The 12,682-nt window shown below is 53.9% G+C and overlaps 1 protein-coding gene across 3 annotated transcripts in view; it reads right to left on the reverse strand.

The window, feature by feature from the left end:
* Positions 1 to 823: 823 nt before the first annotated feature.
* The window catches only part of Impdh1 (inosine monophosphate dehydrogenase 1), a 15,418-nt gene continuing 3,559 nt past the window's right edge, over positions 824 to 12,682 (reverse strand). Inside the window, exons 2-16 of one of the 3 annotated variants that reach the window (XM_029535622.1) lie at positions 11,665 to 11,766; positions 8,963 to 9,011; positions 6,896 to 6,997; positions 6,719 to 6,793; positions 6,278 to 6,484; positions 6,038 to 6,125; positions 5,024 to 5,223; positions 4,580 to 4,670; positions 4,287 to 4,382; positions 3,359 to 3,502; positions 3,107 to 3,251; positions 2,689 to 2,832; positions 2,463 to 2,546; positions 1,911 to 1,927; positions 824 to 1,241 (exon numbers count right to left, since the gene is read on the reverse strand). In XM_029535622.1, coding sequence (XP_029391482.1) covers positions 1,141 to 1,241; positions 1,911 to 1,927; positions 2,463 to 2,546; positions 2,689 to 2,832; positions 3,107 to 3,251; positions 3,359 to 3,502; positions 4,287 to 4,382; positions 4,580 to 4,670; positions 5,024 to 5,223; positions 6,038 to 6,125; positions 6,278 to 6,484; positions 6,719 to 6,793; positions 6,896 to 6,997; positions 8,963 to 9,011; positions 11,665 to 11,766 — 1,645 coding nt within the window. In that variant the 3' untranslated portion in view covers positions 824 to 1,140. The remainder of the gene's footprint in view (positions 1,242 to 1,910; positions 1,928 to 2,462; positions 2,547 to 2,688; positions 2,833 to 3,106; positions 3,252 to 3,358; positions 3,503 to 4,286; positions 4,383 to 4,579; positions 4,671 to 5,023; positions 5,224 to 6,037; positions 6,126 to 6,277; positions 6,485 to 6,718; positions 6,794 to 6,895; positions 6,998 to 8,962; positions 9,012 to 11,664; positions 11,767 to 12,682) is intronic. The other 2 variants (XM_021189915.2, XM_021189916.2) reach the window with 2 other exon arrangements.

Here is a 12,682-nt window from a genome sequence, read left to right on the forward strand (position 1 = left end):
CAGAAGCCCGTGGACAGCAAAGTCTGTTCAGTAGGGAGATGGAGGCTGCAGACAGTCTTGAATCACAGGAAACAGTGCTAGCTCACCCATCTGCCTTGTACATACACGGGAGTCCTAGCTGGCGAGGTCATAGGCCCTGAGTGGTCAGGGCCACCTCCACTCCATACTCCCCACCCGTTCAAGGCTGCAGTAGGAGCCGAACTGACCCCTCCTGTAATAGTGTCAGATGCGGGAACTGCTGGCCAGTGGGCTTAGGCCTGGGCGTCATCCCGTCACATGTCCCAACCACCTCAGTACGTCCTTCAAGTGTGGCATCCCCACATCTTCCTGTAGAGGCCAGACCCTGATGGGACTCCCAGTCATGACCAGGACAGGGGCCAGCCACCCCAAGGGCAAAGAACAGAAACAGGATCCCAGAGGCCTTGATAACTGCTTGATTTATTCAGATTATTTAATATACAATGACACAATTGTGACCCCAAAGTGTGCAAAGTTAAAGCCTTCAACTGCAGCTGAGAAGAGAGGGCGGGGTCGGTACACTTGGGGACGGTCGTGAGTCAGGAATGAAGGGCAGGTGGTCATCAGCAGGCCCTCCCCGGGCTCAGAGATGGGGAAGTAGGCTGAGGAGCAGGCCCCATGGGAACCTCAAGCCAGAGGAAGGGGGCAGAGACCTCCCCCTGGCCTAGGTCCAGAACCCACAGTGCCACATGGCTGAGAGGATAGCACTCCAGGGATGGGCCAGAGGCAGGGTCAGGAGAGCACCATTTCCTGGGAGGAAGGGGGCAGCGAGAGAGAGAGAGAGAGAGAGAGAGAGAGAGAGAGAGAGAGAGAGAGGTGCCCTATAGGAGAAGCCAGGAGGGGCTACCTTCCCCAGGGGTCAGAGTTGGACACTGGGCCAGAGCAGGCTGCAGCGAGAAAGACCTGAGGCAGGCACAGGGCCTGAGAGCCAAGGCTGACTGGGCTCAGGGAGCAGAGGAAGGGGGAACCCAGAAGATCTCACGGGGCAGCCTGGCACGGGGGGGGGGGGTGGCTACCTGACTCTGTGGGGTTGCCCAGAGAGGGGGCCACAGGCCCCTCAGGGACTCCACTCCTCTCCCTGGAAAGGAGCTGGGGAACCCGTAGTGCAAATCTATGGACCACTCAGTTATGGAGGGAAGCTGTTCCTAGAGTGGGGCCCCGGGATTCGCCCCCTCCACCACCTTGGCCTCCGCTGCTGTCCTCAGTATAGCCGCTTCTCGTAACTGTGAAAACAAAAGAGACAGGGATAAGAGAAGGTGTATGGACCCTACTCTCTTCCCAGCATCCTCTTGCCCATGGCCCCCCAAGTTTGGGATCGGGCAAGGGGCTACAGAGGTTGCGTCTCAGCCAGGGGGCTAGGGGAGGCAGGGGTGGCCCTGGACCTCTGTCTTCCTCTGGCCAAGGCTCCATGAAAAACCATGCCAGTGCCAAAGTTAACTGTGCCCCTTTCTGCCAATGCCACACCTGAGGGGACCATCCTTGGTGGCCAGGAGGGTGAGACAGCTCAGGAAAGCACAGCCGTCCTCATGGGGCAGACTTCAACTAGTTCAACCTTTGGTACCCTGTTTCCACCATGCCCCCCCCCCCAATGGATGGTGACTCGGACCCTTCACAATGGGGTAGCCCCAGGCCTGTAACCATAGGCATTTCTTGGTACCCCACAATGAGATTCGTGTTTTGATTGGTTGAGGGGCCATGGTTGGATGAGGGGCCATGATTGGCCTCCTCTACCATGGTGCTGGGAGTGAGGACCAGAAGGGCCTATCTGGGTCCATGTCTCCTGATTAGGCTCCAGCACTACCCCCTACCCAATGCCCATTCTCCCAGCCCATGGCCCACCCAGGCTGCCCCTGCTCTATTCTACGCCTGGCCCCGGCAGCGCAGTTACTTACACGGCAGAAAGGTATAGCTACGGGAGGGTGGGGCAGAAAGAGACACAGGTTAGATGCCCGCCTATGACTAGGGAGACGGGTCCTCTCGACCAGGGCGGGCTGCATGCCTACAACTACTGCTGCCAACGAGCTCGGCCCCCAACCCACGGTCACACCAGCATCGGGCTTGGCATCTGTCTCTCTGCCCGTTTCCACACCAGAGGGGCCATGCCCCCATTTTCTGCCTGCCTGCCTGCCTGGGGCCACCACCAGCAAGAGCCCAACACCAACAGCTCTACTACCAGCCGCCAAGCTTCTTGAGCAAGCATGAGCTAGGAGCCCGGGTAGGGCTAGCGGCCACACCTCCCGTGCCTTGCCCTGGAAGCTACCCGAAGGGAGGGAGGGGAGGGGAACAGCCAGCCTACACGAGGCTCCATGACTAGGTTCCAGGGTGGACTGGGCCCTGTAGACAGGGTGACAAGAGAGACCATGTGGCCCCTGGAACCTCAGCTTAGCCTTTGAACCTGTCCAACCCTGCACCAGTCAGTCAGGGCGAGGAGGCTACCCACTTACGAGTGTAGGCCGTGCACGCCGCCCTCAATCTGGGCCGACATGGTCCGCTTCTCAAACTTGAGCTCTCCTGAGTACATCATGGATCTGGGGGGTGGGCACGTGAATAAGTCAGAAACACCCCCACCCCCACCCCCAAAAAAAAGATAAATGAAGAAAAGAAAAAGAGAAGAGCAAAGAGGAAAGCCTCCCAGGACCCTCTGCTGCCCCCTCAAGTTCCAACACTCACCGCAGGACAGACAGGCTTTGGGCCCCAATATCCTGGCAGCCATGCTGGATCCCTGCTATGAGGTAGGGCACAAACTTCTGAATGGAGCCTTTATCTTGGATGGAGCCCGAGACACCTTGTGCGATCTTCACCTTATCCCCCTCACTGCATGAAAGGTGGAGAGGCTGAGCTGAGCAGTCGGAGGTTCAGAGGACCCCACCCTTGCCTCTCCAAGGTACAGATAGAATACCGTCCAGAAGGACCCCCACAGCAGCCTCAGCCACAGAGGCTACCAGAGAAACAATGTATCCCAGGCTCTGGTCAGGTCGGGCTACATCTGCCACTTTGCATGTCTGTGAGTCTCCACAACTTGGGAATGCCGTCTCAGGTATCCTCTGAGGTCAAGGCCATGGGGGAGTTCAAGAACATGATGACAAACCTGAAGTATCTTTTCTGACTGCTGCTGCTCTTCTCCATGGCGTCCAGAGAACCCATGCCCCGGTACTTCTTCAGCCTCACCCCATCTGAGAAGAAGTATTCTCCAGGCGCCTCCGTGGTAGCAGCCAGCAGGGAGCCCATCATCACTGCAGAGGTCAAGGTTGAGGGCTGAATGCCCCCTACTCCACACAGTATTCTGACTGCCCCTCTGGCTTCTAGTCCGCGTCTCCTCGATACCAAGTGTTCCCCTCACCTGTAGAGGCTCCAAGTGCCAGGGCTTTGACCACATGGCCCACGGTCTGGATGCCACCATCCGCTATTACCGGCACCCCAAAACGCCGGGCGTACTCGGCCACCTTGTAGACAGCGGTCCCCTGGGGTCGGCCACAGGCCATCACTGGGGAAAGGGGGACGTAAGGGACAGAGATGGATCAGTGGCCTTCTCCTTGTATCTACGGTGTTTCTGAGGCCTAAGGCGGGAGAAAGTCATTTTAGGTTCCTAGGTCACCCACCATTAACTAGCAGGACCACAAAGGATACGAGATCAGGGGATCAGTGCGAGCCTTCAGAAGCATGACCTTGACTGGCGGTCTCTAGCACCAGCCACTGTGGAGGCATAGCTTCCTGTTAAGGAGTCCTTTGCATTAGCAGCTAATACCAGAGGTGGGTTCTTATGGCCTCCTTTGGAATATGGTTTTGCTCTCAACCTCACCTGGGGGGGGTGAGGGTGGGGGGTGAGGCAGATTCTGCTCTGTTACACGTGGCAATGTGGGTCTATGAAAACCCTGGCTGTTCAGAGACCTGTTTCCTTCACACCACTGGCATGATCTGGTCACAAATGAGATCCATCCAAACCCTCAGCTATCTTCCAACACACACACACACACACACACACACACACACACACACACACTTTCTAAAGTGTCACACCAACCTTAGAGGGTGATACCAACAACAGCGTCCCCACAACCAGTCCGAAAAGCAGGTTGGTCCACTCCCAACAGCCACATGTCACCACCTGCCTATACCTGCCTCTTCCCACAACTACCCCGCCCCTGAGAATTGCCTAGTGGGGCAGACACTCATGTATCTATAGAATAAGAAGCCAGAGTGGACCAGGGTGGTTCTAAACAGCAGCCCTTCCTCCTCCTGCTCCTCCTCCTCCTCCTCCTCCTACCTACCTTCCTGGGTGATGCAGATGGAACCACAGCCCATACCCACACGAAGCCCGTCCACACCAGCATCAATCAAGTTCTTGGCCTGGGCTGCTGTCACCACTGGGGATGGAGGAAGCCGACAGAGGAATGTGAGGATAGTGTCCCCACCCTGCCCAGGAATGTCCTGGGATCTTAGTATATCTCCCCCCAACCTAAATGCTCGCCAAAGCCCATCCTACCCCTTACCCCCTACGCCTGGAAAAATGTCACCACCTAGGAGTTCCGGGGGGCTGGGGGGGGGGTCACTCCACACTCACCATTTCCCCCAATCACCTGGAGATGGGGGTACTTCTGCTTGATATAGTGCACCATGGCGATCTGATACACTGAGTTCCCCTGGGATGAATCCTGTTAGCAGGGACAAAAAAGCTCCAGCTAAACAGCCAAGTCCCCTCACAGGGGTTAGGGACTCACACTCAGAGAGCTGCTGCTAACTAAGTTAAACACTGAGCAAAACGAGTGAGTGTGTATAAAGTTGAGCTCAGTGCCGGGCAAATGGGGCCTCTCAGTGAGTGTGAGTTGTAATTATCAGGGTAAATGAGCTTGTATATGAGGAGAAACCCTTGGAGGGAGGGCTGTGGCTTGTTCTGGGCACTATGATTAGCCTAGTTTTGATACCAGAGAAGCAGAAAGGGAGCAAAGGCTTAATAGTGGTGAATGAGCCTCACAAGCCTGGTGCAGGGAACCTGTCACCTCCTTACTAGTACTATGACGTCAGCGCCGGCCTGAGTGAGCAGGTCCAGGCGGTATTTGTCATCCTCCCGGGTGCCCACAGCTGCCCCACACAACAGCTGTTTGTGGGAGTCCTTGGAGGCCAGAGGGTAGTCTCTGTTCTTCTTCAGGTCTGTGCGTGCAATGATGGCTACCAGCTCATCTTGATCGTTGACTATGGGCAGCTTCCCTGACCAGGAGGAAAGAGAAGCAGGGCAGTGAGTGGGGTAGAAGAACCAGGATGGAACTGGAAGGAGAGACCCCTGAAGTACCTAAGTCAGCCACTAGGTGACAGCACCCACCCAGGACCTGGACCTCTTCCCAAGGATCAGGAAGCAAAGAACCTTCCCAAGCAAGCGAGTTCCTAAGGCTCTTCCTGCGCGGGCTGGTTTGGTGGAAGAGGCAGCCCCTGAACCCTGGCAACTTTTCACTTGCTGGAACAGGTCCCTGCACAAAGGACCCAGACAAGACCTTAATGTGAGACTGCCCTGAGGGAGGAACATGGATCCTCTCTGCCCAAAGCAAATCCCAAGAACTCACCACCAGGGGCCGGGGGAAACAACAGGCCAGAGGAACTTAATGTGCGTCATACACACTGCCGCTCTATCGAACACATTTAATTGCGGGACTTTTCAGAGACTCTGAGAAGTCAGTGGGTACGTTTTTTTCTTTCTTTTGGTTTTTGATACAGGGTCCCCCCACTATGAAGTTTCGGCTATCCTGGAACTCCCCCCTCCTCAGTCCTTTCCCAGACTTCTAAGACCAGAAAGCTCTTTTACTATGACAAGCACCTCTCAGGACTAGTTTGGAAAACCAGTGGGAAGTCACTGAATTCAGACTGGGCTTCTATAAGCAGGTAGCAGAGTATTGGGGATCTGCTCCAGACTGCGTAGGGTTATTCGAGTTTCCCCCAAGACCTTGTGTCATTATTGGGCCAACACGAGAGGCTGAGGAATAACGGAAATTCTGCCATACAGGAAGCTGGGGTGTCTACTCCCCGGTACCTTTCTTGCTGCGCTGCAAGATCTCATTTGCTTCTTTCAACGTCACACCTGCTGGAGCCACCACCAGCTCGACCCTCGGCGTCATCACCTGTGGGGCCAGGAACATTTGCCTGCAGGTTGGCAGGTGAGAGAGACGGAGCCAGGCCTCCCTATGGTCCCTGGTCACAGGCACCAGTCTGGGGCCCCCGGGGGTGGAGTTCCCTCTGTGATGCAGCTCTGCCTTCCCTGCCCTGCAGGCACCTCACTGAGGAGGGTGGTGTGGTCCTTCTCAGCAAGGAAGTCGATGTCTCGGGAGGTGACGATGCCCACCAGCTTGCTCCCCATGGTGCCTGTCGCGGTGATGGGGATACCAGAGAAGCCATGCTGTATCTTGGCCTCCAGAACATCACCCACGGTATGTGAAGGGCTCAGGACCACAGGGTCTGTGATGAAGCCTTGCTCAAATTTCTGTAGACAGAAGAAAAGAGCTGCAAGGAACCCAAAGGTGGCACATAGCCTGGCCACCAGAGACACAGTAAACTCTGATGAGCCATTGAGAAGCGAGAGTCCTCAATAGGGTGAGGACCAATAGAAAAAAGGGGGGTCTAAGCCCATATTTCATTGTAAGGAAGGACACCTAGGTCCCACATCAGTTAGAAGATAAGTAGACTGCATGCTTTTGAGGGTGAGTCCAGTACTTGCCTTGACCTTCCGTACTTCATTGGCCTGGAACTCTGGGGTACAGTTGTGGTGAATGAAACCAATTCCTCCCATGAGCTGGTATAGAAAGGAGGTACGGTAAAAGCAAAGGCTAACCTCCTCTTCCTTCTGCACACCCCCCCCATTCCTGTTCAGTCCCCACCCAGGCAAGCGACTCACAGCCATTGCAATGGCCATATCAGCCTCTGTCACGGTATCCATGGGAGATGAGATCAGTGGTGTCTTCAGTGTGATCTTCCGGGTCAGGGCTGATGTCAGGTCCTAAGGATGGAAGCATGGTCCATGGAAGGGTTTTATCCACTGGACAAACAGTCGACGGCATCTTATATCCTGCATAGGCCCGGCTTTGTGACCCAGCAGCAAGCAGTATGGCTCTTGGGGAACTGACCATTCCACTTGAAAAGAAAGTGGGTGTGAGGCACATGGGCAAGGTCACTTCAGTTGAGATGAAAGCCACCAAGAGCACCAGGCCCATAATCCCAAGGTGAGGAAGGAAGATTAGGAGTTCAAGGTAAATCTTGGCTAATACTGATTTCCAGGCCGGCCTGGATTATATGAGACTAAAGAGAATAGTAAAAGGGAGATGTAAGGAAGAAGGAAAGAGGGAGTGGAGGGGAGACCAAGGCCAAGGAACACCAGGAACAGGGTGAACGTGTTCTGGGTGACAAGGGCTAGTGGCAAAGGTAGACCTAGGGAGGCACCTATTAGCCAGGTAGGAACACAAATGGCTAAGGGTCTGGAGTTCAAGAAAAAGGTCAGGATTGTTAACACAGGACACACATTCCCTACTCTGAAGATCCCAAATCCAAATGTTTTACAAGCTAAAGTATGTGAAGTACAGACAGGTGCAATGTTCCACACCTGACCTCAAGTGACAAGTCACCTTCAAATGCAGGAAAAATACTCTGGGACATTACCCTCAGGCAGCGTGTAAGATGGATGTACAATGTAAATTAATTTTGGTTTAGATTTTGACCCGTTCCTGATTTCACACTATGTGTATGCAAATGTCTTCCCCCCCCCCAAATCAAGTCTACAAATCTGCAAGCATTTTGGTCTTGAGTATTTTGAATAAGAGACACTCCTCCCAAATACATTTGTAGGTTGTCTGTTTATACATGGCTAGACCATGGACCCTTCTGAGAATCAGGCCGATCAATACTAATCTAGCCCCCAAACCCTCCAAACAAACTCTAAATGAAACCTTTCAGACTCACAAGCCCCTGCAGGACATGTGAGCAGAGCTCTGGGCCCACACCCAAACAATCACACTGTCTCCTCTTCTGTCAGGCCCCAAAGGATAAGGAGACCCCTCACGACGAGGCAGATATCTTTCTAGTCCCTGTCTTCCTAGCAGTCAGACCAGAGTTTGGCTCAGAACCAGGATGCCCAGCCCAGGATGTGCAATAAACTTTGTTAAACTAAGTGGCTAAAGCAAGACACCTTCCTGATCGCTATCATAAGCGAACAACCAGAATAGCCCAAATTCCCCCACCCCCTAAAAATCTTGTCTGGGTCAGCTCTGTACACACAGGCTAAACCTGACTTTCCTTAATATATAAGTGATCTAGGGCTGCGCACGTGCAGGCTCTCAGGCCTTTTGTGAGAACGGAAAGAATAAGCAGAAATAACCACAGCAATGGGTGTTTTAAGGAGGCATGAGTTCAAGATCGGGTGGCTGCAGTTCCCTGAATTGTCTTACACCATCATCTCTACTCTTCTCAGCTTCTCAGCCTTCTAATTATTCGTTGATTTGGCTTAGTGCTAGCCCCTCGTGGAAAGAAAAGCATTGTGTTCCCTTGTATCGGTCCCAAGTCCTCCCGGACCATCCCCCTTGCCAGTTCTTGTCCATTATGGGTCAGTGCCCAATCACTGAACACTGTATTCAAAGTGATCATAATTTTAGAGCATAGCCCTGGCTCAGCATTTCAGACAACAGCTAATCCTTATTGTCTATATAATAAAGCAGCCACGCCCAGACCGTCTCCTCACAGGGCCTTTTCTGAGCCAACCCTCCAACTTCTTCAGTGACAGAGCATCCTCTAAACCCAGAGGCTGCCACTCAAAACTCTCCAGGATCTCCCCCGAGCCCAGATGCCTCTGCCCTTGACGGTGTGCCCGTCCCTCCCACAACAATAAGGGTAATAGGCAGAAGAGCATTCCCAAGGAACGCCTCTCCCACACCTGCCCTGGAACAAGAAGTCAGCCAAAGGAAGAAGCACTTACCACTTCATCAGCTATGAAGTCTATGAATCCTGGGAGGATCAGGAAGTCGCTGGAAAGACAGAATGAGAGTGACTGGTGGGCAGGGTGTCCAAAAGCATCGGGGTCTGCTATCCTAGGGTTGGCAGCAGGGTGCAGGTGGGTAGAGGAGCAGAAAGGCTGGAATCCACTGACCCTGCGGTCCCATGAGAGGGCTTCTTCACACCCCCCCCCCCATAATGTCCTGATAGCTTCAACCTCAGGAACTAGAGCCAAAAACGGCAGATGGAGGGTCTATGGATCTGGAGGCCACCCAGAGTTTGTGAAAGGACATAGAAGTTTCCTATATGGTCACACACAGTACATACAATGCATGCCTCTGAAGTCTTCTCAGTCTGTTGTTTTTATTTAGTTAGTTTTATAGACAGGTCTCGTGTAACCCAGATGGGCCAGGTTATTTATCTGCTATATAGCCAGGGTTCATACTGAACTCAGCCTCTTGCTTCAAGTGATGTAATTATGAACCACCAAACCTAGCTTCCCTTTCTCCCTTAAAAACAGTATTTTACTGTTGTCTAAAATGACCTTGAATCCAACATGCTCTTGGCTCAGACCGCTGAGATTACAGGTATGTGCCACCACGCCTGGCTTAAGACTTCTGTCTTGACAAGTGTAATGGTGCATACCTTTAATCCTAGCATCCGGCGTTCTCACAGAGGCAAAGAGATCTCTGAGAGTCTGAGGCAAGGCTGGTCTAGAGAGTGAGTTCCAGGCCAGCCAATAGTATATAAAGAGACCTTGCCTCAGGAAAAAAATTGTTTCCTTAGTTCTAACAAAAGCAAAGAATAACTCAACACAAAAAAACAGAAGCTATACGGGGATGGGGGTGGGGGTGGGGCTCATCTCTATATCCCAGTACTTAGGGAGGTAGAGACAGAAGGATTGGGGTTGAAGCCAGTTTGTGCTACAAGATCCTGTTTCAGAAAAACAAAATAATAGCAGAACAACAGAGAATCTGGGTTAAGGATGTAACTTAGTAATAAAGCATTTGCCTGTTATGTACAAGGTTCTAGGTTTGATTCCCAGCACTGCAAGAGAAAAAAGGAAACACAGAATCTGAAAATAAGTTTGTAATGCAACATGACCCAAGCACAACCCAGCACAGCACAAGGCTGGGGCTGCTGAGTCACGCAAGGTTCAAAGCAGCTGGAGGGACCCCAGAGACCTGAGCTCAGGACATGTTCTGACAGAGCAGGCACTGGGGCCAGAGCAACCAACACACATGGGAAGGACAGCCAGAAGTCCTAACAATTGGGACCTGCCGGAGCATAGCAGCTGTCAACGTGAGTGAGGTTAACAGTCAAGTGGAGCCTAGGAAGAAAGAACGGGCCTACGTGGTACTTCTAGGTTACACTGCCACAGGCCAGAGATGCTACAGGCACAGTCTACCTGAAGTCACAGTAAACCTAGATGGACACACTCAGAAGCAAACGACCCAACTTCAAATACACTCTGAGCCCAGCTAGGCAAAGCAGGGGGCACATCTGTCTCATGCAGGAAACAAAAGCCACAGGGCAGATAAGAGTGCTGTGACTAACTTGCCACCAAGCCTGTAAGAAACCCTTAATGGTTCCCCTTCAATCTTCCCTAGGAGTGCAGTAAAACTCCTTATCAAAGATAGAGCCCCTCTTTAGTCATCAAAGACCACCAAGGCAGCAAAGAACTTTTACCCCACCTTGACCTCCCTGGCAGCCTATTTCCCTCAGCGGTTCACTTAGAGGCCAGAGAAGAAACACCCGAGTCTGGGCCCGTTGGCATTTTCTAGATTAGAAATCACCCTTCACCCGTGGGCCGGCAGGAGGGCGCCCTCCTCAGAGCAACAGGAATGCTGACCGACAAACAGGACTCTTTAGGAGCCAGGGTAGAGATGACAGGTGACAGGCCACAGATGCTATTGACTCTCCAGCAGCTACTCTGCCCTAATCAAGGGTTCTGATGCTCCTTCCTGGCAGGGACGGTCGTCCCGCAGCCAGGAGACACAGCTAGTGCCAGGCCTGCAGGGAGAACTGGCCGAGGGCCCACAGGAAAATGCAAACTAAGCTTGAGGCAGACAGGTAAGTCTCTACCTTTCTCCAAAAGGCCACGTGGAGTGGGCTTGAAGAGTTGGCACAGAATATTCATGGAGGGCATTAGTCCCTCCTGTGGGCAGGAAGCCGCACCAGGAAGGGGGGCTGGACTAGCTATGGAGAGACAAGGGCCACACTACTGCCAAATGGGCCCCCTCCTGGGGATTATTATTCAACCAGCTGCCTGAGATGGGATCCAGGGACCTCCCTGCGTTCATGGTGAGGCTTGAGGAAGAATGACATCCTGGATCATGCTGGTTAAAGACCCCCTAGAATAGCCACTTTTTTTCCTGCACGTACCAAGGCCTCTCCAGGATGGCCAAGACACCAGGAGAATAACAAGGGGGCAGGCTGGCCTCGGATCTTAGCCAGTTATCAGTCAAGGCTCCCTGGGCAGTGATGTCGCTGTGCCACGTCCCTCTCTATTCTCGGTGCGAGCCTCCTTCCTTCCCTTGCCCAGCCCCCACTGGCCCCAAGTCACTCTTATTGGGCGAGGGCATTAGGGCGTCAGCGAGGAACAGCCGTGCACGTGCGGGGCGGGGGCCAGGGGCCGCCAGGCGGCGGCGTGCTCACCCAGGTAGGGCCAATCTCGGCGCTTACTTGTAGGTGAGGCCATCCGCGTTGGCGAAGAGCTGCTGCGCGGTGAGCCCATCCTCCGGAACGTAGCCGGTGCCGCCGCTGATCAGGTAGTCCGCCATGCTGCTGGGAGACACCGCGACCCGACATAAACACCCGCGCGGGCCGCCCCGCTGCCACTGCCTCCGCCGCTGCCGCTGCCGCCGCTGCTGCTGCTGACGCGCACCGAGGCCACGCTGCCGCTGTGGGCCGGGGCCGGGGGCGGGGGCTGCGGCTGCGGAGGGAGGCCCCGGGCGCCGCCCTCTCCTCCAGCCCCTCCTTCGGGGATCGCTGCCTCCGCCCCTCGTCGCACAAAGGCCCTGCCCGGCTCGCCCTGATGCCGCTGCTGCACTCACGCCCCGATCACCCGCAATGGCACCTCGACTCTGGCGACCAGGCCCGGGGTTGCGGGCAGGATGTGAGACCAGAGAAAGAACCAAGTGTAGACACACCCCCTTCGCTGCTCTTCAACGTGCTCCCCGGAACCCCAGCAGTGGACCTCACAGGGTTCACCCCTACCTAACCTGGCTTAGATTCCTTAGGCCACTTAGATTCCTTAGGCCACTGAGCCCCTAAGTCTCCCATTACCTCTCCTATGGGTACCTCTAACATGGTCCTGCCTTTTCCCAGTAGTTATTCTCCCAACTCTGATAAAAGCCCCAGAACTCTGAAATATCAGTCTGAACTCAAAGTTCCCCAACACATAGGAGACGGGCCCTGGACCACTATTCTTGCCTGGACCCCGCACAAACCCTAAGGCACAAGCATTTCTCTCTCTCTCTCTCTCTCTCTCTCTCTCTCTCTCTCTCTCTCTCTCTCTCTCTCTCTCTCAGAGAGAGAAGCCTTAGAATCATCTGCCATCTTCAAAGCATTTTTCATAAATGAGCACATATGTTCCATAATCTATTAATTGGCAGTTATTGGCCCTCCTCATGCATAGATGCAGAAGGGGAAAGGCTATTCCCAGTCCTAGACTACACACACACACACACACACACACACA

Source organism: Mus pahari, chromosome 2 (assembly GCF_900095145.1).
Source record: "Mus pahari chromosome 2, PAHARI_EIJ_v1.1, whole genome shotgun sequence".
Classification (NCBI taxonomy): Eukaryota; Metazoa; Chordata; class Mammalia; order Rodentia; family Muridae; genus Mus; species Mus pahari.